General features: G+C 42.3%; 1 protein-coding gene across 1 annotated transcript in view; it reads left to right on the top strand.

The window, feature by feature from the left end:
* The window catches only part of LOC139753915 (uncharacterized), a 330,432-nt gene extending 313,116 nt beyond the window's left edge, over window positions 1-17,316 (top strand). The window contains exon 14 of the mRNA XM_071670874.1: window positions 15,595-17,316. Coding sequence (XP_071526975.1) covers window positions 15,595-15,756 — 162 coding nt within the window. The 3' untranslated portion in view covers window positions 15,757-17,316. The remainder of the gene's footprint in view (window positions 1-15,594) is intronic.
* Window positions 17,317-25,959: the final 8,643 nt, after the last annotated feature.

Below are 25,959 nucleotides of genomic sequence, written 5' to 3'. Positions count from 1 at the left end.
GCTACTCCCTTACACTTACTGATACCTCCACTGCTACTGCTGCCCCCACGCTTGCTGCAGTCCTCATGACTACTACTGTCCTGTACCTACTGTTGCTCCTCCATCTATAACTGTCCTACTTCTACTGCTGCCCCACACTTACTGCTCTCCCGCATCTACTGCTGCTTCACTCTTCCTGCTGTCCCACGTCTACTGCTGCCCCACACTTACTGCTGTCCTACATCTACTGCTACTAATGCCCTCACAACTAATGCTACCCTTAAGCCTACTTCTGCCCATACACCTATTGCTTGCCCTCACTACTCCTGCTGTCCCATACCTACTGCTGCTATCATCTACTGCTGTCCCCATATGCTGCTATCCCTACATCTACTACTGCCTTTCCCCTAACTACTGCCTCACACCTACTTTTGCCTCCAAGCCCACTGCTTCCCCCACGCCTGCTGCTTTTCTCACACATCCTGTTGTCTTTCACTTACTGATTCCCACACCAACTGCTGTCCGAATATCTGTTGCTGTTCTCTCCTCTGCTGCTGCCTTACACTTCATGCCACTTTCTCACACCTGTTGCTGTCAGCCACACTTGCAAGTGTCATCCACTTATACTACTACCAACCACACCAACCAATGCAACCCCAACACCTGCTGCTGTAGCCACAGCAGTTACTACCATTACACTTTTTGCTAGTCCACACCAGCTGTCCTTACACCTACTGCTGCCCCATACTTTCTACTACCTGGGTCGTAGAAAAAGTGTTGAATATAATAATTAGGGACATGATCGCTAACTAAACGCTGAGTAAATGCAATATTCCAAACAGTGATTGAGTATGAAAATATTCAAAACATTTTCTATTTCTCATTACTAAATGATACAAGTACATGATGATATCATACCAGTAAGGTAAGGTTCCTTATGTCCAAACCATGCCAACACACCCTCTTCTGTGCTCTCAACCACAATATTTTTATTACCACACATCTCTCTTACCCTTTCATTACTTACTCGATCAAACCACCTCACACCACATATTGCCTTCAAACAAGCCTTATCTATAGCCCATGCCTCGCAACCATATGATATCTTTGGAAATACTATTCCTTCAAACATAATCGTTATTGCTCTCCGAGATAACGTTCCATCTTTCCACACATTCTTCATCGCTCCCAGAACCCTCGCCCCTCCCCCACCCTATGATTCACTTCCACATCCATGGTTCCATTCGCTGCTAAGTCCACTCCCAGATTTGTAAAACACTTCACTTCTTCCAATTTTTCTCCATTCAAATTTACATCCCAATTAACTTGTCTCCCAACCCTACCGAACCAAATAACTTTGGTTTTCTTCACATTTACTCTCAACTTTCTCCTTCTACACACTCTTCCAAACTAAGTCACCAACTTCTGCAGAATCTCACTTGAGTCAGCCACCAGAGCTGTATAAACGGCAAATATCAACTGACTCACTTCACAGGCCCTCTCATCCCCAGCAGACTGCATACTCGCTTCTCCTTCCAAAACTCTTGCATTTACCTCCCTAACCACCCCATCCATAAACAAATTAACCAACTATGGTGATATCACACACCCCTGTTGCAGACTGACCTTCACTGGGAACAATTCACAATCCTCTCTTCCTACTTGTTTACATGCCTTACATCCTTGATAAAAACTTCTCACCGCTTCTAGCAGCTTACCTCCCTCACAATATATTCTTAATATCTTCCACAAATCATCTCTATCAACTCTGCCATATTCCTGCTCCAGAGCCATAAATACCACATACAAATCCATTTGTTTCTCTGAGTATTTTCACACACACATTCTTCAGAACAAGCATCTGATCCACACATCCTCTACCTCTTCTGAATTCACACTGTCCTTCCCCGGTCTGATGCTCTGTACATGCCTTCACCCTCTTAACCAATACCCTCCCATACAACTCATCAGGTATACTAAACAAACTTATGCCTCTGTAGTTTGAACTCTCACCTTTACCCCCTGTGCCTTTATACAATGACACTATATATGCATTCTTCCAATCCTCAGGCACCTCACCATGACTCACACATGCTTTGAATATCGTTACCAACCAGTCAACAAACAGTCACCCCCTTTCAACTGCAATACCATCCAATCCAGCTTCCTTGGCGCATTTCATCTTCCTTACAGGTTTCATTACCTCCTCTCTTCACCAATCCACTTCTCAATACTTCGCACACCACCCCGACCAAAACACCCTACTTCTGCCACTCTATTATGATCATCAAACGCATTTAACGATCCTTGAAAATGCTCACTTCATCTCCTCACTTCATAACTACCTGTTATCAATTTCCCTTTTGACCCCTTCAAAGATGTTGCCATTTGTTCCTTTGTCTTTCGCACATCAATTACCTCCTCCAAAGCATCTTTTCATTCTTCTTCAAGCTTAATGACACTCTCTCGTCCCAGCTTTCATTTGCCGTCTTTTTCAACCCCCTTGATCTCGTGTCACTTTCTCTTATAAATCTCCATACCATTTTTACTCTTTCCTTGTAAGTACCGCCCAAGTACCTTGTAAGTACCCCTCCTTTTTCTTTCACTAGCAACTTTACTTCTTCATCCAACCACTCACTATCCTTTTTAATCTGCCCATCTCCCTACTTTCGCATGCCGCATGCATCTCTTGTACATACCATCACTATTTCCCTAATGCCTGCCATACCACACACACACAATCCCCTCACTTCATTCGCTCTCACCTTTTGCCATTCTACACTCAGTCTCTCCTGATATATCTTCAGACAATTCTCCTCTCCAAGCTCACTTACTCTCACCACTCTCTTCTCCCCAACATTGTCTCCTCTTTGGACGATACTTGCAGGAAAGGATTGCAAATGACTGAGAGATTTATTAAAGAAAGCGGCAGGAGGTAAAGAGAAAGGTGCGAGAGTTGAAAATGAGGGCATATGAGAGTTGGGGTGAGAGAGTATCATTAAACTTTAGGGAGAATAAAAAGATGTTTTGGAAGAACAGATGGATTTGTATGTAGCATTCATGGATCTGAAGAAGGCATATGATAGGGTTGATAGAGATGCATTTTGTAAGGTCTTAAGAGTATACTTAGTTGGAGATAAGTATAAGATAAGTATAAGATAAGATAAGAGATAAGCAGTGAAATGTTTTTACTTAGGAGGGAAGGCGTGTGTACGAGTAGGAAGAGAGGAAAGTGATTGGTTCTCAGTGAATGTCCGTCTGCGGTATTGGTGCGTGATGTCCCCATAGTTGTTTAATATGTTTATGGATGTGGTGGTTATGGAGATAAATGGAAGAGTATTGGAGAGAGGGGCGAGTATGCAGTCGGTTGGGATTGAGAGGGCTAGGAAGTGAGTCAGTTCTCGTTCGCCGATAATAAAGCTCCTGTGGCTGATTCGTGTGTGAAACTGCAGAAATTTGAGACTGAGTCTGGAAAAGTGGGTGAAAGGAGAAAGTTGAGAAAAAATGTGAAAAAGAGCAATGTTATTAGGTTCAGTAGGGTTGATGGACAGGTGAATTGGGATGTAAGTTTTAATGGAGAAAATTGGAGGAAATGAAGTGTTTTAGACATCTGGGAGTGGACTTAGCAGCGGTTGGAACCATGGAAGCGGAAGTGAGTCACAGAGTGGGAGACAGGGCGAAGGTTGTAGGAGTGGTGAAGAAAGTGGGAGAGGAGAGAACGTTATCTTGGAGAGCAAAAGTGGGTATGCTTGAGGGAATAGTACTTCCAACAATGTTAATGGTTGCAAGGAGTGGGCTTAAAGATAGGGTTGTACGAAGGAAGGATGAATGTGTTGGAAATGAAATATTTAAGGACAATATGTGGTGTGAGGTAGTTTGATCGAGTAAGTAATGAACGTGTAAGAAGATTTGTGAAAATAAAGAGTGTGGTTGAGAGAGCAGAAGAGGGTGTGTTGAAATGGTTTGGGCATAGGGAGAGAATGAGTGAGGAGAGATTGACAAAGAGGATATATGTGTCAGAGGTGGAGGGAACAATGTGAAACTGGAGAACAAATTGGATGTGGATGGATGGAGCGAAAGAGATTTTGTGCGATCGTGGCCTGAACATACAGGCGGGTGTGAGGCGTGCAAAAAATGGAGTGAATTGGAACGATGTGGTATAACGGGGTCGACGTGCTGTCAATGGATTGAACCAGGGCATGTGAAACGTCTAGGGTAAACCATGGAAAGCTTTGTGAGGCCTGGATGTGGGCAGTTTACTGTGATTTCGGTGCATTACACATGACAGCTAGAGACTGAGTGTGAACGAATGCATGTTCTTTTTTTTTGTGTGTGTATGTGTTTTCCTGGCGCTACCTCGCTGAAACAGGGTGTTGCGATGCTGTTTCTTGTGGGGTGGGGTAGCGCCATGAATAAGATGAAGGCAAGCAAGTATGAATATGTACATGCATATATTCATGTATATGTCTGTGTATGTGTATGTATATGTGTATCTGTTTTACGTATATGTGTGCATATGTGCTCCCTCAGTATATCTGCTGGTTCCCTTACTAATACTGCAGCCCCAGCACTTAGTGTTGCTCCTCCTTCACTACCAGCCACTGCTACTACATACTATATACACATACGTTGCCTGTTCTCTCCGTTTTGTCCTGTCTACTACGTCTGGTGAATTGTACACGTGTTTACTACCTGCAGTGATCTTGTAATTCTACATAGTGTCCCTCCTGCAACATGTCCTACCCGCTATTTCTCCTCCAGCAGAGTCTCTCAGTGACTGCCGAAGATGTTAGCCAGATTCCCTTTACACAAATGAAATTATATGACACTGTCCCCTCACATGATGGCCTTGCTCTCTTGTTTCTATAAATGAACGTTTATACTTACGAAGACTCCCTACACTCTTGCATCTTCCATCCTTCCTACAGTCACCCCTCCCTAATCTTCGCCCAGCCTTTTCTGCCCTGCCATTAGTTTCTATCGCTTGTGAATCCCTTTTATAATGAAAGATTAAAGCTATTGTCCTGCCCTTCACTATCTCATTACATGTCCCGGGTTATATCTTCCCTCTGGTGGGTAAACCATTTGTCTCCATAGGTCTTATCTCACCTCTCGCATGATATCCGATATGCTTGTTGTACTCGTACCGTTGATGTACCACTGTGTGTGGCTTCCCTTTCATATTCTTCCTTGTGTTTTTTCTATATCGCTTCCAAATGGAATTCTTTATGATGTATTTTTTCTAGCTCACATCCCATTCCAGTATAGATCAAGTACACTATCTTCTCTGGTAGGCTTCGTTATGAAATGCTTTAGGAAGCTTTCGTGGACCACTACCAAAGATCCTTTACCTCAGAACCGTCAGTTAGTGTCCCCAAGTCTATTGTAGTCATACTGAAGGTCCATAATATAAAAGCATTTTCATTAGCCCTTGAAGTTTCAGTTAATGTGGAAAAGAAAATCTTGTTGCCTTAGTAATTTCTTCCCATTTGTACTTTTCTTCCATGTACTTTCCTTCCAGTCTACCGAGGTTTGACCGTCCATGAACTGTACCAAGTAGTTGTGAGAAATGAAATCAAAGGGAAATTCATACGCAAAATATAAAGTAAACAACCCAAAAGCTAATGGAATGGAAATAAGATCATAAATGAATGTTAGAAGAAATATAGAAAAAGCAAATAAAAATCTCAAGATAATCCCCAAAGAGTAATTTAGGAACATAAGGAATGAAAAGATACTGAAAGATACTTTAGATCTTTTACCTAAAAGAAAATTTGGCAGCTTGACAAACGAAATGACTTCCATATTATGCAGAACATTCGACTTTCTGTTCATTACCGAATTTTTTTTGATATACCACAAACACAAAATGTCTTTTCAGAGATAGAAAATGAAAAAGTAGAATTGCACGACGACAAAGGTATGGGGTACTTGAATATCAAGGCTGATTAAATCCGAATAAGACAACTGGGTCTGACAACCTCTCTCAGCAATTTAAAAGACTTAAGTTGAGAAATACGGATTACTAAAGTAAATAGTCAACAAAACGTTGTAAGAAGTGCCACATTTCTGGAAGCATGTGAACGTTACATTAATCTAAGAAAAAAATGAAAGAAAAAAGATAGCTTCTCAAATCACCGGCCTATAACTTTGCTTTAGCTTAAGGTAAAATGCTCGACACAAAAATCAAGGAAAAGGTGTGAAATTCTTAGTTGATAAAGTAGTAATTTATAATCACCATAAAAAACTCCCTGTTGAACGAATCTCATAAACTTATTCATTCATGTATAAACAAATAGTATTCAATAGTTCCCTACACGACCATAGATTGGCTTACAGATGGATAGTATTGAGAGAATTTTAAGTAGGGAATCATCCTAATGCTTCATCGTGACAAGCGGGGTACCACAGGAATCAGTTCTAGGTCTCATACTTTTCTGTCATCTATAACAATAAACTGGAGACAAGACGCAACACTTAAATTAGATCAGAATAAGTTCCATTCTTTCTTTATTGCTTCGACCATCATCAAGTTCCGTTCATTCTTTATTGTTTCTACCGTCATTACTCCGTCTTCTCAGTTCTATAGAGCGAAAACAGCTTTAGAGCATTATACACAAACACGCACACACACACACACACAACACACACACACACACACACACACACACACACACACACACGCACACATAACACACACACACACACAAACACACACACACACACACACACAACACACAAACACACATACACAAACTCACGCACATACCTGATCTGTTAAAACGAACCATGGGCTTCCACACATGCACAGTGCTTCCTATTGTTTATTTTGAGCACTTATTGATTTTCAAGTGAGATCAACATCTCCATTCAGATTACTCATGCATATAAAATACTCCAGTGCATGTGATCTAAAGTCATTCCTTCAACATCTTCAGCATAGCCTAAATGGGTTTTCTCGCTGTACCACTCCATGCCTTCCGCGACCTAACTCTCCTCCTTGTTTGTCAAACGTTTTACTTGTCCATGCTATCCTAAAAGATATTCAGCTGTTGTTTACACTACATATCCTTCTCATATCTACAGCGTTTATTCTATCTAACTTTCTAATTTCAATTTCACTACGTGCGACATCCACATCTACTGATTTTTCTAATCTATCCAGACCAACAGACACTTAGGTGTCTTTCTAACCTATCCCGTCCTATAAACACTTGGGTTTCACATCGCTGGGACAAATACTGCTCAATCGTGCAGGGTTCTCACAAACCCTAGTCTTAGATTTTCTCATTCACAAGAGCTTTTAGAACATGTCTGGTGTTTCTCCTTTGCATGGCACTACTAACAACTTCAGCTTTCCCTCTACCATCCGAATTAAACTTTTCTCCCCAAAACCTTAAACTCATCCACAACTTTCAGATCTACACCGTGCAAACAGAACTTTTAGTCAGATCTTCGGTCCCTCTCAAAACTCACCTCAGTGACTTTCACGTTCAGCTTCCTCTTCGTACATACATAAACAAACCAGACTATCATTCTTTCCAGTTCTTCCTCAGTTATAGCTAACAATCCAGCATCTTTGTGTACAGCAGCTGTAGTACTTTCCAATCTGTTTGTCCGTGAGTAAATGCTCCACCATAATGAAACCACCTTGCTCTTATCTCACGCAATGTTCTAATCTATCCCCACGATGACATCACACAATTTTGACGCATACCAGCATCTATACCACACTTATACTGCCAGTTCTACATCCACTCCTTCCGTTAAAAGAAAAAACAAATATTAACTGCATTTAAGGTCTTCGAAGCACATCCTATAGAGTTGAACTTGAAAGTCCTTTCTTATGAATCTTGTCAAATGCGTATTTATGAAATGCTGCAAGCTCCTTCTTTTTCTTTAGAATTTCCTCTGCTACTCGTATGTAAGCAAAAATCTGGTCTACTCCCCCTGCTCTTTCTCTAAACCACATTGTTCCTCACCAGTGAGGGATCTACAGATCTTTTCTACACAATCAGTCGTTATCCATCCATACACCTTCCCCACTACGTTAAGGAAACTTATTTCTCTCTCATTCTAATACTCGGCCTTCCCTCACACAGTGGAACAAGTACTGCTTTCGTGCAGTAATTAGGCCCCTGACCACTTTCTTCATACTTCCATACATGCATCCCAGATCAACAGTTTTACTTCCACTCCCTACCATCTCCTTCACCATTCCATCTATACACCAGCATTTCTACTCTTTAAGGGCTTTCTTGCATTCATTATGTTCCTCTATATAAAGTCTTAGTCTCCATCATAGCTATTTCCCTTTGCCTTTTACCTACCTTCCTGCTGTACCAGACGACACGTCTCCTTCACCACCACATTCATTCACATTTCCAATATACTCTCTCCATCTTAAAGACATTGCTGCTTTTGTTACCAGCACACTCCCAGGCTTACCTAACACAATCCCATCCTTTTAAACATACCTTGCTTCCTTACCTCCTTACAGAAGTGCTTGATACTTTCCATTCTAATGAACCTTCCATCTATACCTATCACATCTAGTGTGCCCCACTGTAACTGTACCTCCCCTGCCTATTTTCCATACCAGTAACCAGGGACTCTCGCGTACCACATTGTAGCTGTACCTACCTTTCTGCCCGTCACACCATCACCCAGGGCATCCTGTATACCGCAGTGTAGCAGTACTTTCATTGTCTACCTGTCAAACTTGTGTCTCATGTCTCTACCTATCTTTGCTTCAGATGCTGCAACAGAGTGGAAACTGATATGAATAAAGCTTGTACCTCTTTTCAAAATATCTCAATTTCAATTGAAAAATGTATTTTCCACTGTATTTGAACGACAGCGATACAGTAAAAGGGAAACTTAGACTTCCACAATTCATTTGAATGACGGTACTTTTAATGAACTTTCCTGTATCATTGGAAGAAGTAAGATATGGATGATCCGAGAAACTATTCCATCCGACATAACCTTTGATCTAAAATAACGACGCAGAGCTGAAACCAGTCCAGCAGTGAGAGCAGTACACCATACAAGGACGGATCAGTCATTTGTATCAATGGGGCAATTGCTCGGGAGAAAAGAAGTTTCGACATCTTAACAGGACTTTCCATTTCATAAAGGATGACTTAGGTATTTTCGTAATGTGAGGTTTCCAAAGACAGTGTGGATGCTAGAGTAATACCAAGCGAGTCTCACATTAAGGAAAAAGTTTGTTCACGACTGAAGTATGTTAAGATTACTGCTGTGGTGATGGACGGTGGAGATGCTAGGATGACAAATGGCCAACAACTTGAAATACCAAATGATTTCTATTGGAACCTTCCCAAGGAAGATGATAACACTCTCAATACATGAATTCGTGGTAGTGTGAGTTTACCATTACCCTCGGTGTTTATCATGAAACCCACATCTTGATTATTGTTGTTCATATAGTAAAGTTTTGTCACTCCAAAAGTTTGTCAATATAGAGGGATCGTTTTCTCTGGCCGCTCCATCCCCGCTGAGCTGCTTGAGAAAAATTTGCGTTTTTTGTGTAAAAGTCATTTTCCAAGAGCACCTGAGCCCCAGCCCGAGTGTGTGTGTCGGTGCGACATCCCTTGAGCACGGCGGGACGACCCTTGCGCACGGCGAGACGATCCTTGAGCACGGCGAGACGACCCTTGAGCACGGCGGGACGACCCTTGCGCACGGCGAGACGATCCTTGAGCACGGCGAGACGATCCTTGAGCACGGCGGGACGACCCTTGCGCACGGCGGGACGATCCTTGAGCACGGCGAGACGATCCTTGAGCACGGCGGGACGACCCTTGCGCACGGCGGGACGATCCTTGAGCACGGCGAGACGATCCTTGAGCACGGCGGGACGACCCTTGCGCACGGCGAGACGATCCTTGAGCACGGCGAGACGATCCTTGAGCACGGCGAGACGACCATTGAGCACGGCGAGACGATCCTTGAGCACGGCGAGACGATCCTTGAGCACGGCGAGACGATCCTTGAGCACGGCGGGACGACCCTTGCGCACGGCGAGACGATCCTTGAGCACGGCGAGACGATCCTTGAGCACGGCGAGACGACCATTGAGCACGGCGAGACGATCCTTGCGCACGGCGAGACGATCCTTGAGCACGGCGAGACGATCCTTGAGCACGGCAGGACGATCCTTGAGCACGGCAGGACGATCCTTGAGCACGGCAGGACGATCCTTGAGCACGGCGGGACGACCCTTGAGCACGGCAGGACGATCCTTGAGCACGGCGAGACGATCCTTGAGCACGGCAGGACGATCCTTGAGCACGGCGGGACGACCCTTGAGCACGGCAGGACGATCCTTGAGCACGGCGAGACGACCCTTGAGCACGGCAGGACGATCCTTGAGCACGGCGGGACGACCCTTGAGCACGGCAGGACGATCCTTGAGCACGGCAGGACGATCCTTGAGCACGGCAGGACGATCCTTGAGCACGGCAGGACGACCCTTGAGCACGGCAGGACGATCCTTGAGCACGGCGGGACGACCCTTGAGCACGGCAGGACGATCCTTGAGCACGGCAGGACGATCCTTGAGCACGGCGGGACGACCCTTGAGCACGGCAGGACGATCCTTGAGCACGGCGGGACGACCCTTGAGCACGGCAGGACGATCCTTGAGCACGGCAGGACGATCCTTGAGCACGGCAGGACGATCCTTGAGCACGGCGGGACGACCCTTGAGCACGGCAGGATGATCCTTGAGCACGGCGAGACGACCATTGAGCACGGCGAGACGACCCTTGAGCACGGCGGGACGACCTTTGAGCACGGCGGGACGATCCTTGAGCACGGCGAGACGACCCTTGAGCACGGCGAGACGACCATTGAGCACGGCGAGACGACCCTTGAGCACGGCAGGACGATCCTTGAGCACGGCGAGACGACCCTTGAGCACGACGGGAGGATCCATAAATGCAAGACAGGATGACTCTTGAAAATGCTGTACGACCCTTTTGTATGACACTGTGACCTTTCTCCTGACCCTTAAGGGTTAAATGAAAGGCCGGTCCATTACAATCAATGGTTGTGACGTCATGTTCCTGAAGATAAGAGGAACGTCAACTGCGTCAGTGAGTGGGTCTCTTGGGGGATGACGTGCTGGACTGTTGACTAGAACGTCTGACTTAGTCATTTTCAGGGACGTTAACTGATGAAACGATTAACAGATTAATGACATGATTAACAGACTGATGTAACTATCATCGTGCGTGCACAGCCTCACTTGATTCCTGGGGGAAAAAGTCTTATCTCATTTGAAAATGAGTTAATCATGATGACGTTTCCGTGGCTCTATCCGCATTAGGTCAGATGACTTCGTTCTATTACATTGAAAATTCTAGTTTTGAAAATGATATGCAGTGAGGAACACCTCAGAACATGGGCATATGATTCAGATGTTCCACATTTCTACCATATTCCTTTCGGTCAGTAACCTGAAATTAGAGATGAGTTTAACCGTTACAATTCAGTAAAATATATCAATACGCTCTTGAAACTTAAAAATATTTTGTAGACCATTGTTATGTCTCAAATACAACTGTGCTATGTTGACTGCTTGGCTAATTGTCTCTGGGCCGTAGACCTATCAACTGCCAGGATCATTAAAGACGTCAACGTCAAGCCACATTCACAACACGAAAAATCTTGAACACCTTCTTCAGGTTACTTTTGATCACTAATAATTTTCTTGTAAAGCTGAGGATCACGTCGCTCTTGAGTCTTTGCTGGCTTTCATTAAATGTGAAGTCTAATATACGTTCCATACCCTATTCTTATCTTTTTATGTTGAACGTTCCAATCACGGACCAAAGTCTACATCAAGACCAGGCCTTTATTGAAACACAAAGAGGTTAATGTAAGGGAAAAAAGAGACGAGCAAAGCGTTTACGAATTTCGGAGAGGAAAAACATATCTTTTAAAATGCTTCAGGTTATAGTTATTGGAAAAGACATGAGAAGGTAGAGAGTTCCAAAGCTTTGAGGTGTAGAGAAAGAAACAGTTATCAAAACGGCTCATCCTTGAGTTGCCGAAAGCCACACAATAATCATGTAACGTAGCAGCTTGCCGAGTATTTCCTGGTCTAGCTAGTGGTGGGGCACAGAGGTATCCAGCTCTCAGAAGCAAAAACCAAATTTATACCTACAGAAGAGGGAAAGTGGAGACAGCGACAAAGTATGATAAATATAGTAAATAGATATAGAAGAGTGACCCAATATTGCAGCGCAGGGCAAAAGGGTCTAGTTTTAAAGTTAGCCTAGGAGTGCTGATAAGTTAGACCGCTGTCTGTTCAACTCTATCAAGTAAGGATGCAGAGCTAGAACCATCCCAAATATGACAGCAGTACTCCATGCAAGGACGGATCATTCCTTTGTATAAAGGAGCAACTTTTCAGTAGGAAAATGTCGACATCCAGACAGGAATCCCAGTTTCTTAGAGGCAGACTGAGTTATATCAGTAATATGGAGTTTCTAAGATAGAGTAGATGCTACAGTAATACCAAGCATGTTCACTGAGTCAAGAGGTGGGATTACAGAATCGTCAAAGGACTGAGGAAAGCTGTGAGGAATTTTCAACAAAGAAATGGGCAGACACAGGGTCTTGGACGCATTAAACTTAAAGCATATGTCGTCTACCCCACTGGGATATCCTGTTCAAGTTTGAGTTTATTAAGGAAGGTGTATCAAGACAAAATGGAGATGGAATGAGAAGAAAAGGAAAAGTTTTGAAAGATGTAGAGGCATGCAGTGTTGAGTCGTAAGAATGTGAATGCATTTGCTTATCTATAGGAGAAATGTTAACGTTGATAAAAAGGAGAAAAGCGTAGGAGACAGGATAGAACCCTAAAGGACACCGCAGTTGATGAAGAAAGAGGCAGAGGCTGATTCATCAACAACCACCGAGAGTGATAGGCCGGAGAGGAAGCTAGATATGAGGGAGCAAAATAAGGGAAGGAAGCCAAAAGAAGGAAGCTTCGAGATGAGATCCCGATGCCACACTCTGTCAATAACTTTGGATATATCAAGGACAACTTAACAGGATCCTCCAAAATCTTTCAGGGATGATGACCAGACATTAGTAAGACAGGATAAAGTATTACTAGAAGCTATCACCTTACGAAAGCCGTACCAGTGATCAGGAAAAAAGACTTTGACATTCAAGATGTCTGAGGATGTGGGAGTTGAGAGGGGATTCAAAGACTTTAAAAACAGTAGTTGTTAAAGCAACAGGACGATAGTTTAAGAGGTTAGAACGGTCAACCTTCTCAAGGTTAGGAGGCACCAACGCTTCCTGCCAAGAAGAAGGAAAAACTCTGGTCTTTAAACAGAAACGTAAAAGACTTGCAAGAACAGGTTTAAGTTTGGAGGCACACAGTATACGGGTATGGGTGCCATCAGCACCATAATCCTTCATGTACACAGAGAGAAGCGCTCTCCGGACAACTCGGAAAGATATTACGGGAAGAGGCATAGGATTAGTAAGAGGTTGAAGGAATGTTAGTGATCCCAGGTAGAGTTGATGGAGAATCGAGAACTAATGAAAGTTGTTTGTCTACGTTAGGAAAAAATATAATACTGTTAGAACGGAAGAATAAAGGAAAGGAAGTGCGGCAAAATTTGTTAATGATGCCCTTAGCTGTAGACCAGAAAGACCTATCAGTGGATGACGAGGAGAGGTTATCGTACTTCCTGTGATTAAAGAAACGCTTTGCCTCACAGATAACAAACTGGCAATGATTGCAGGCAGTGATAAAAGCTGAATGAGAGTCGAAGAAAGGAGAGTTTTCCAAGCCTGATATGCCTGATCCCTTTCTTGAATGGCCTCAGAACAGGAACTGTTTTTCGAAACTTGGATTAGAGGAAGTGGTCGTCAAGGAGGAAGAGGGAATAAATGTTTCCATTCCCGCAACAATAACCTCTGCCTTGCGTTTGGCAGAGGCAGAAACATCACGGTATTAGAAACAGTAATTTACCCAGGGAAAGTCAGAAAAGAATTTTCATAAGTTATTCTAGTCAGTTTTGTTGAGGTGCCAATAATGATGTTCAGAAGGGGCTGCTTGACGGAGAGGTGCCTTTAAAATACACATTTTGAAAGTGTGGTCAGATGGACTAGCTGGGATCGAGAATGTGCATCTACAGCGCAAAGGATTAGAGATGAAAATCAGATCTAGAACATTAGAAGAGTTCTCACAGTGGTCAGGAATATGGTTATATGGATTATAATTTGCGCTACATCACTGAGAATGGAGAAAGTGAGGGCTTCAATCTCCCCATCATCTGTATGGAAGAAGTTCAGTCATTCCCTATGATGAACGTAGAGGATTTTGGCTTGGGGGTGAGATGTCACGGCTTCAGGGTGGGAGTTTCGGTAGTCGAAGAAAGCTATAAAATTGAAGAGTTAGGGGATCAGTAGGCAAAACACAGAAGAACAGTGATATTTACGGAACAGACCTTGAAACAAATAACATCAAAGTGCGTGCAACAGGTGTGTTGATGTCTGAATAAGCACAAACACCATCTTTCAACCGGAATCGTGAGTGGTGGCTATAGTTAGATATGAAAAAGGGACTAGTGAGAACATCATTAGTAACTGTGTCCCAGAGAGAAGTAAGCGCTAGACATGGTGTTTAACACAGGAGAGATTACTAGAAAGACCGTAAAAGCTGGTACAGTGAATAGAAAAAGAGACAGGTCTATTGGAGGGGAAAGATCTTGGAAGGAGCTGGTTCCACTACTGTCTGAGCCCTTCCTCCTATTGGCAGTAGAGGTTCTTAGCAGTCCATGATGCCAGGAACTAGGGCCACATGTTTAATGGACTCTATCATGATTACAACTAGAAACGATTTTGCAGACAAAAGATAGCAAGAAAGCCCATGTGAGAAAATTAAGCGATATTTGAGCAGGTATTTTGTGCCTGTAAGGAGATGGCAGGACTAACACGGTAGTCCCGTTTTGATGGGACAAAAAGTAAGATGGTTCCGGGCATCATTTTAACGCTCCTCAGTCGGGACAGGAGTACCACCCTGGGCGGCTGCTTCAACAGCCAACTAGCTAAGAGATTGCTCCAAAGGTAGGGGCAGCTGAATTATACAAGAAAGTATATGTTGTGGTAAAACAGTGGCTGACCACAGTTATACAACCTGTAGGAACGATAACTATGGCATTATATATATACTATAATGACGGTGATTCGCTATAGAATTTTACAAACTAAAATACATCTACTTAGTGCAGAATTATAATTTTCTGCTTACTAGTATTGCGCTTTATATACTTTGGAGGAAGAGTAAAAAACACCAATATTATACCTCCTGTAGGAACATTAGTTTGCATCATTATCATACCTCCTGTAGGGGCAGTAAATAACGCTAGTATTATACTTCCTAGACGGTAAGTACCATCAATATTATACCTCTTACAGGGACAGCAAGTAGTATCAGTATCATATATCCTGTATGAATAATACCTAGCAAAATTACTATGACTCCTACTGGAACAGCATCTAACACCTGTATCATACCTTTTGATGGCGCACTAACTACCATTAGCATTTTCCCTCCTTCAGGAAATCTACTCGTGGGACAGCGGAAACCAGCTGACATACCCAGTCAAGGTCATCGACATCGGCTACAACACTGCTGACGAGGAGCGAGGAGGACCCGAGGCCGCCCCACAGTTTATGGATTATGACCAGGACTACGAGGTTGATCAGCCCACCTCTAGCTAGCATAAGCCTCAGTAGCCCCACTTCCAGCCCTTGTGGTCACAGATCCAGTCCTAGCCATCTCATCTCCAGTCCAAGGTGTCCCAACTCCTCCCCCAGGTGTGTCACGTCCATCTCGGGGGTCTCAGCATCAACCAAGGGGCTCACAGCTCCGGCCTTTGAGATTTCAGCTCCATTCCTAGAGGGTGTTAGCTCCGGCCCTGAGAGATCTCAGCTCCAGTCCTGCGAGGTCTCAGCTTCAGCCCTTAAAGGTCTCAGCTCCAATCCTGGTAGGTCTCAGCTCCAACCCTGGGAAGTCTTAGCTCCAGGCCTGGAAGGTCTCAACAGCACCAGGCTGGGACGCCCCACCTTCATCAGCATCATCTGGAGCCTGCACAGGAGACCAACTCTGTCGGCTGGCGTCGTTAAGGAACATCCTACAACCATGAGTTTCGACAGAGGTGCACTTTTCACTCTTCTTTCATCGCCGTGAAGGATAAGTGGGTGTTATCTAGGCTGATGATAATGGCATAATAGAAGCACAGGGTTGACAGGTCCAACCGGGAAGGAAGCATCACTGGGCACTGGCGTCGCAGATCTCTCTCGCAGGTTTCTTAATGCTGACACTTTATACTTCAAACATTGAATATTTTCATTCTCAAGTGATGGAAATGTGCATTGGAACTTTATCAAATAAGTATGTACTAGTTTTACCATAATACTCACTGTGCCATGAGAGCCGAGATAGACTGTGTTTAGTTTTGGTTTTTCAACTAACAAGTATTCAATTAATTATTTTTAGTGGCCTAGAAAGTGTGTGTAACAAGTGTGACTTAGACTTTGTGTAGGAAAGATAATGGCAACATGTCACTAGCATATACTGACCTCACGAACACAATGGTACAACCCATGAGCACGACGGGACAATTCTTGGCAATGAAAGCCTGGCCTTTAAAGGTCAAGTCAGAGGTTCAGAGGTAAAGTCATGATATTCAAGGGACGTTCCATCGTGCTCAGAGGTCGCTGCAACGTTCTCAAGGGTTAAGCTTAAAAATTGATCCATGGTGGCTTGAAGCTGCTGAAGTTGACAATGTTAGTTTTGACCTGCGTCAGCCTTTGAGGTACTACATTTCACCCTTCGAGGTACCATGTCTCACCAGTAGAGGTTCCATGTCTTGCCCTGAAAGGTACCATATATCACCCTTGAGGTATCAAGTGTCAACCCTCGAGGTACCATGTGTCACCTATTGAGATACCGTGTGTCATCCTTGATTAACATGTGTCATCCTTCGAGGTGCAATGTTACCCTAAAAGGTACCATATATTACCCTTGAAGTATCATGTGCCAGCCTTAGAGGTGCCGTGCATCACAATCATGGTATTTAGTGCATCAGTTTTGTACGGCTGTAAATCATGCACAAATAGTAATTTTGCACCAGAGATTTGTAATTGTGCTGAAAATGAAGGTAAGAAAGATTAGGGCATGAATAGAGCAGTGGAACTAAGCCTATTTATTAGAAGCTACTTATACACACACACACACACACACAAACATACGTGCATATATATATATATATATATATATATATATATATATATATATATATATATATATATATATATATATATATATATATATATATATATATTATATATATATATATATATATATATATATATATATATATATATATATATATATATATATATATATATATATATATATATATATATATATATATATATATATATATATATATGTTCTTTCATACTATTCGCCATTTCCCGCGTTAGCAAGGTAGCGTTAAGAACAGAGGACTGGGCCTATGAGGGAATATCCTCACCTGGCCTCGTTCTCTGTTCCTTCTTTTGGAAAATCAAAAAAAAACGAGAGGGGAGGATTTCCAGCCCCCCGCTCCCTCCCCTTTTAGTCGCCTTCTACGACACGCAGGGAATACGTGGGAAGTATTCTTTCTCCCCTATCCCCAGGGATATATATATATATATATATATATTCTTTAATACATGGCTTGTTAAAGACCATTGTATATTTAACATTCACTAGCTTCTGTTAGTTTTTCTCAATTTTCCTTACCACACGTATTGATTCATCATTAAATAAATGAATTAGTTATCCTATATTCATTTTCACTTTATTCTTGAAATACACAAGATGTTTCTGGCACACGAACACTACCCATCTTCAGTCCAATTGATTGTAAATGATACAATACAATATGAATTATAAAACAAGAATTGATCACATCTTGAAATGTTACAAATGAGATGAAGAGACGAGTGTCTTTTTCCAAAATCACAGCCTACAACAACTTGAAAATGTTCATCGATTTTTTTACGAAAAACCAGATGTCTTCGGCGTGTTGAACTGACGGAGGTATCATGAAGGAAATAATGGATATGAACATTACCTGCAACATCGTTTACTACAAGAACAGGAAAACTAGTAACTAATCTATTTGAAACAATCTCACACAGAACAATAACACACTACAGCCAGCCAATGTAGGTTACAAGTACTCCTGTCCAATTGTAGGTTGTAAACTTCAAATCAACGTGAACTACATCGCACGACATCTCTCAATCGAGTTTTAACACTTTATCATCAGAACAGAGGCCCCAAACTACACATGCAAGTACAATAAAACATGAACCTCACACCTCAGCATCTTACCGAATACACCATAATACACAAACATTGCCACCAATTCTACAAGACTGCAGATAACACAAGCCATGTACATAAATAATCAAAGTACAAGCCAAGCTAGTGCTTTAAAATTGTTCTCTACCACACCCCATATGACCCCGCTCACTATTTCCACCGGAGTTTCCCAGGTACGGAGCCCTCAGGCAAAACCCAAGCCGTTGACCCATCATCTTTGACCCCTACCTACCACACCACCACGCATAAACATCAAGGGAACACTGTCCACCAATGAACAAATCATTTACATCACCGCTATCATTTGTAACACTTCAAGATGTACATAATTCCTGTTCTATTGTTCACATTGTATCATTCTTAATCAATTGAACTAAAGACGGGCAGTGCTTGTGTGCAAGAAACGTCTCATTTATTTCAAGAATGAAGTGAAAGTGAATATAGGACACTGTTTACACTTTATATGATGAAGCGAAGCTTGCGGTAAGGAAAATTGCAAAAACTAACAGAAACCTAGTGAGTGTTAAATATGCACTAGACTTCAAAAAGCAGTGTAATAAAGAAAATATTCCGACTGCATGAAAGTTAGAGAATGGATGCGAATGGATGTGACTTTTCTTCATCTGTTGCTGGCGCTACCTCGCTAACGCGGGAAACGGTGATTAAGTGTATATATATATATATGTATATATATATATATATATATATATATATGTATATATATATATATATATATATATATATATATATATATATATATATATATATATATATATATATATATATATATATATATATATATATATATATATATATATATATATATATATATATATATATATATATATATATATATATATATATATATATATATAAGTTAAGGGAGAAAGAATTCTACTTTCCTTTTCCTTGCATGTCGCACAAGGCGACCAGATTAGCGGGAGCCGGGGACTTGAAACCATCCTCCTCTTGCTGTTCAATTTCTAACAGAAGGAACAGAAGAGGGAGCCAGGCAAGGAGTGCTATTCTTCCTCGAAGGCTCAGACTATGGTGTCTAAATGTGTGTGGATGTAACCAAGATGAGAAGGGAGGAGAGATATGTAGTATGTCTAAGGAAAGAAACCTGTGTTCTTGCTCTGTGTGAAACAGAGCTCAATGGCAAGGATTAAGAATGTTTGGTGTTGTCTTAGGAATAAAGGGAAGGGTCGCTGATAGGAGAGGAGATAAGGAAGAATTATCACTATTCCTGAAGCAGGAGTTTTGTGTGTGTGATAGAATGTAAGGAATTGAATTATAGATTAATGTGGGTAAAAATGAAAGTGGATGGCGAGAGATGGGTGATTACTTGTGCTTCTGCACCTGGTCATGAGAAGAAAGATCATGAGATGCAAGTGTTTTGGGAACAGCTGAATGAGTGTGTCAACAGCTCTGGTGCACGAGACAGGGTATTAATGATGGGTGATGTAAATGCGAAGGAAAATAATGTGGCAAATTTAGGTTCTGATCTAGGGGTTATGGGATATATAGTGTTGTGAATTGAAATAGGGAAGAGTTTGTATTGTTGTGTTCTGAAAAAATACTGGTGATTGGGAATAACCTGGTTTAGATAGAGGGATATACACAAGTATGTACATATGTATATATGTGAGTAGGAAAGATGTTCAACGTGCAATATCAGACCACGCATTGATTGATATGCGTATTAAAGATAGACTTTTGGATGTAAAAATGCTTAGAGGGGCAGCTGGTGGGATATCTGATCACTGTCTTCTGGAGACTAAGTGAAGAGGGTTTCGAAAATAAGAAAACAATGTCGGGGAAAAGAGAATGGTGAGAGTAAGTGAGCTTGGAAAGATTTGTGTGAAGAAATATCAGGAGAGATTAACTGTAGAATGGTAAAAGGTGAGAGTGAATGAAGAGAGGGGAGTAGGTGAGGAATTGCATGAAATTATGAGAAGCAGTGATGGCATGTGCAAGAGATGCTTGTGCTATGCGAAAGGTGGGAGGTGGGTAGATTTGGATGGGTAGTAAGTAGTTGGATGAAGAAATAAAGTTACTGTTGAAGCAAAAAAGATAGGCGTTTGGTGGTACTTACAGGGAATGAGTGTAAATAATTCCGTGATGTATAAGGGAAAATGGCAGGAGATCAAGAGGAAGGTGCATAAGTTGAAAAAGAGAGAAAATGAGAGTTGGAGTGAGCAGGTATCAGTAAACTTGAGGGGGAATAAAAACATAAATTGGGAGGTAAATATTGTGCGAAAGACGAGAAAATGGAAACATCACTGAACAGGGCAAAAGGGGAAGTGATAACAGGTACGGAGGAGATGGAGTGAGTATTTTGAATGATTGTTGAATAAGGTTGATGATAGAGTGGCAGATTAAGCGTATTTAGGGCGGGGTAGTATGAGAAGTGAGAGATTCATGGAGAGTGGTTTGGTAAAGTGAGAAGAGGTAGTGAAAGCCACGCGTAAGTTTAAATACGGCAAACCGGCTGAAGTGGATGGTATTGTAGTCAGATATATTCAGAAACTGGGTGACTGTGTTATTGATTGGCTGGTATTCAATGAATGTATCATGGTGAGGTGCCTTAGGATTGGCGCCACGCTTGTATATTGCCATTGTATAAAGGAAAGGGGGATATATATGAGTGTTCAAAGTACAGACGTACAATCTTGTTGAGTCTAATGGGAGGGTATTGATTAAACGGGTGAAGACATGTACATAATATCAGACTGGGGAGGAGCAGTTTGGTTTCAGAAGTAAAAGAGGATGTGTGGATCAGGTGATTGTTCTAAAGAATGTGTGAGAAATAGAAAAACAGATAGCTTTACATGTGATATGTATTGATCTGGAGAAGGCACCTGTTAGGGTTGACAGAGATGCTTTATAGAAAGTCTTAAAAATATACTGTGTGGAAGGAAAGCTAGTAGAAGCAGTGAGAGAGTTTGTCAAGGATGTAAGGCTTAGGTACGGGTAGGAAGAGAGGAGAGTGAATTGTTCTGCGGCAGGGAAATGTGACGTCACCATGGTTCCCTATGTGCATTTAAGGACCTCTATATTTGTATCTCCCCAACGCTGTCTGAGGATGTAATAGACGAAAGTACTCACTGTTCTTATATTTCCAGGGGTAATTGGGGTAATTGGGGACTGTGTGGAAGTCGAGAACATTGTCTCCGAAAGCAAAAATGGCTATGTTTGAAGGAATAGTGGTTCCAACAATGTTATATGGTTGCGAGGCGTGGGCTATGGATAGAGTTGTGCGCAGGAGGGTGGATGTGCTGGAAATGAGATGTTTGAGGACAATATGTGGTGTGAGGTGGTTTGATCGAGTAAGTAATGTAAGGGTAAGAGAGATGTGTGGAAATAAAAAGAGCGTGGTTGAGAGAGCAGAAGAGGGTGTTTTCAAATGGTTAGGGCACATGGAGAGAATGAGTGAGGAAAGATTGACCAAGAGGATATATGTGTCGGAGGTGGAGGGAACGAGGAGAAGTGGGAGACCAAATTGGAGGTGAAAAGATGGAGTGAAAAAGATTTTGAGTGATCGGGACCTGAACATGTAGGAGGGTGAAAGGCGTGCAAGGAATAGAGTGAATTGGATCGATGTGGTATACTGGGGTCGACGTGCTGTTAATGGATTGAATCAGGGTATGTGAAGCGTCTGGGGTAAACCATGGAAAGTTCTGTGGGGCCTGGATGTGGAAAGGGAGCTGTGGTTTCGGGCATTATTGCATGACAGCTAGAGACTGAGTGTGAACGAATGGGGCCTTTTTTGTCTTTTTCTGGCGCTACCGCGCACACATGAGGGGGGAGGGGGATGTTATTCCATGTGTGGCGAGGTGGCGATGGGAATGAATAAAGGCAGACAGTGTGAATTGTGTGCATGTGTATATGTGTATGTGTCTGTGTGTGTATATATATATGTGTACATTGAGATGTATGGGTATGTATATTTGCGTGTGTGGACGTATATGTATATACATGTGTATGGGGATGGGTTGTGCCATTTCTTTCGTCTGTTTTCTTTCAAACTATTCGCTATTTCCCGCGTTAGCGAGGTACCGTTAAGAACAGAGGACTGGGCCTTTGAGGGAATATCCTCACCTGGCCCCCTTCTCTGTTCCTTCTTTTGGAAATTTTAAAAGAAAGAAAAAAATTTAAATATATATATATATATATATATATATATATATATATATATATATATATATATATATATATATATATATATATGTATATATATTTATATATATATATATATATATATATATATATATATATATATATATATATATATATATATATATATATATATATATATATACATATTTTTTTTTTTATACTAATTGCCATTTCCTGCATTAGCGAGGTAGCGTTAAGAACAGAGGATGAGGACTGGGCCCTTGAGGGAATATCCCCACCCGGCCCCCTTCCTCGTTCCTTCCCTTGGAAAAAAAAAGAGAGGGGAGGATTTCCAGCCTCCCGCTCCCTCCCCTTTTAGTCGCCTTCTACGACACGCAGGGAATACGTGGGAAGTATTCTTTCTCCCCTATCCCCAGGGATAATGTATACATATATATATATATATATATATATATATATATATATATATATATATATATATATATATATATATACGAATAAAGTGTATATGAACGGCACCTTCATAGAACATACAAATCTCCAACAGCCAGGATCGAACCTGGGACCCCTTGTGCAAGAGGCAGGCATGCTAACCGCTAGGCTAAGGGACTGTATAATAGGAAACAACTATTCGAAAAACTAAGTACTCGAATACCGTTCGTCTCACAATGGTGAGCAACGGGGTCTATCGGTTTTTTCCGAACAGAACACATAGCCAGCTGATAGCGTTTTACCGAACCCAACTGTACAACGCGGAGTTATATGAATACAGTTGGGTTCGGTAAAACGCTATCAGCTGGCTATGTGTTCTGTTCGGAAACAACCGATAGACCCCGTTGCTCACCATTGTGAGACGAAGGGTATTCGAGTACTTAGTATTTCGAATTGTTGTTTCCTATTATACAATCCCTTAGCCTAGCGGTTAGCATGCCTACCTCTTGCACAAGGGGTCCCAGGTTCGATCCTGGCTGTTGGAGATTGTATGTTATATATATATATATATATATATATATATATATATATATATATATATATATATGTAGATAGATACCTGTGTTTGTGAGTGTGTGTGTAGCGCGAGCCATATGTGTGTGTTCTTTCTCATTTAGAATACCCAGATACACAGATGCGAAGTACAGCAGGAAAGGTGTTGGTAGAGAGACTTGGCAACTTGTATTTACTTTAGGTGACAGATTCATACTTAGTTAGGCAGCAATAGGTGATTCATGGAACCTACTAATTACGACACGTTCACCTGCTGTACCTACGGGGCAAACCAGGTACTGGAAACCAAGACTTCCTCTTCTGCTGCCCTTTAAGTAAAGGTTCAGCTGGAGATCAGTCTTGGTCATGTCTTGGATACCTGACTACCCGTGAAATGTCTGGCCCTATCTTTATATGATGCCTCATACATATCTCATTGATAGAGAAGAATAAAAGGTGCTGCTATGACTGATAGCTGGAAATACCAAGGCAGTACGGTACCAGTAGGTACAGGTACTATGCTTGTTCTCACCTCTGTCGATATTGTACCATACATTCATAATGTTGTTAAAGTACCATAAAGTCGTAGAGTATTGACTGATTCTTTATAAAGGAGGAGAATTAGCAAAATGAAATGTATTTTTATAATCTCAGACTTTGTTTCTTGTAATATTAAATGTTCTAACATAGATAGTGTGTTTAGCTACATAGTTACGTTGTATACTTTAGGACTTATCTTACTGGGAGTGAGATAGCAATAAGTAAAGTGGCGAAGGGATTGATAGAGCTTCCGTTCTAACAGATAGCATACGGCAATGATAACCATGTATACTTGAATTATCTCATTTTGTTTTAATGTTAGATGTGTTCATATCAAGGGGACGGCATGTCAACAAGATGCAAACTCCTCCCAACCAGTGACCATCCTTCTCTCCCACCATATCCTTGAACCCCACCTCCATACCATCCTCACTATGTACGCTCTCCTATCCTAATACCTACTCTTAGATGTGCCCTCTCCTCCTTTACTCTATCCTCACTGCCTCCTGCAGTGCTATAACCGACCCAAAACCTCCCACTCTTCTCTAATCTCCCCAGCAGTCCTCTCTCTCTCTCTCTCTCTCTCTCTCTCTCTCTCTCTCTCTCTCTCTCTCTCTCTCTCTCTCTCTCTCTCTCTCTCTCTCTCTCTCTCTCTCTCTCTCTCTCTCTCTCTCTCTCTCTCTCTCTCTCTCTCTCTCCTTCTAATCGACTTTCTCCAAGTCCATCCCTCTAAGCTGTCAAAGCTACACTCCGCTACTTCTTAACGCTCCTTCTTCCTTCCTTCCTCTCTAGTCGCACTTTCCCTCCTCCTTTACTCTAACCTCTTTCTCTTCTCTTAACCATTCAGTCATCATCTCAGTATATCCTCACTTCCTTCCCCCTTCCACCCCTCTAAACCTTACAAGCAACTTCCCTTCAACCTCCGTCCTCCATCCTGTTGATACACAACCAATCTTCAGTACTCTCCTCCAGACCCACCGTATTCCCCATCTCCTTCGGACCGCGATTCTTAACCTTCTACACTTAATCCCTTCCCTTCTGACTTCAGCCTATCTAACTCATCCTTCAGTATCATCCTCTACCCGTATTCTCCAGGCCCATCCCTCCTTTCCTCTATCCTGGTCTCTCCTCTTTCACGTCCCTCCAGCCAAATCCATCTCCCGTTGCATGAGCCTTATTTCCTTCTCAGCTCCTCCCACATCAACAGCCGTGACGACACCTTACCTCTCGATCATCTCCTCTATTTCTCTACCAGCAACCCCTCTAACTCACCTCCAGCCCCCATGACCGTCTCCACCACTAACCTGGCTTTGTATATCACCTTCAGGCTCGATGTTTGTACTGGCTACAGATTGGTTCCCTTTCCTGTATCTCCCTCTCCTCTTCTTCCCTGCCTTTCTCCCTTCCATGATTTCCCTATCCTCCTCTCTCTCCCCCCCTCCCTCTCCCTGACTGCCTGCCGCCCTTGCTCTCTCTTCTTACCTCCACTTCCTCCCCCTCTTCTCTCTGTTTCTTTTTTTTTCCTCCTTTTAATTCCCTTTCTCCTTTTATAACCTCTCCCTTCCACTCTCTATATTCTTCCCTTTCGTACTCCAAGCCGCACTCTAACATCCTTCACTTCCTTCCCTATTCCAACTCCCTCACTCCCTTCCATCATATTCTTCCTCTCACAGACTCCCTCTATCCCTTCCTTCACATCCCTCCTTCTCACCGCCTTTCTCCCTCAACTTTCTATTCCCTCCCTCTCTCTTTTCATCTGCTTTACTTCCTCAAATCTCCCTGTCTCCATCGCGCAACTTGCGGCGTTAATTCTACTTCTTTTCTTTTTTATCACCCATCCCTTTCCCTGTGTATCTCCCTCCGCGTCCTTACCTCTCCTG

The sequence above is a fragment of the Panulirus ornatus genome, chromosome 16 (assembly GCF_036320965.1).
Source record: "Panulirus ornatus isolate Po-2019 chromosome 16, ASM3632096v1, whole genome shotgun sequence".
Lineage (NCBI taxonomy): Eukaryota > Metazoa > Arthropoda > Malacostraca > Decapoda > Palinuridae > Panulirus > Panulirus ornatus.
Note: the sequence above shows the minus strand (reverse complement) of the source record. Positions and strands in the feature narration are given on the sequence as shown.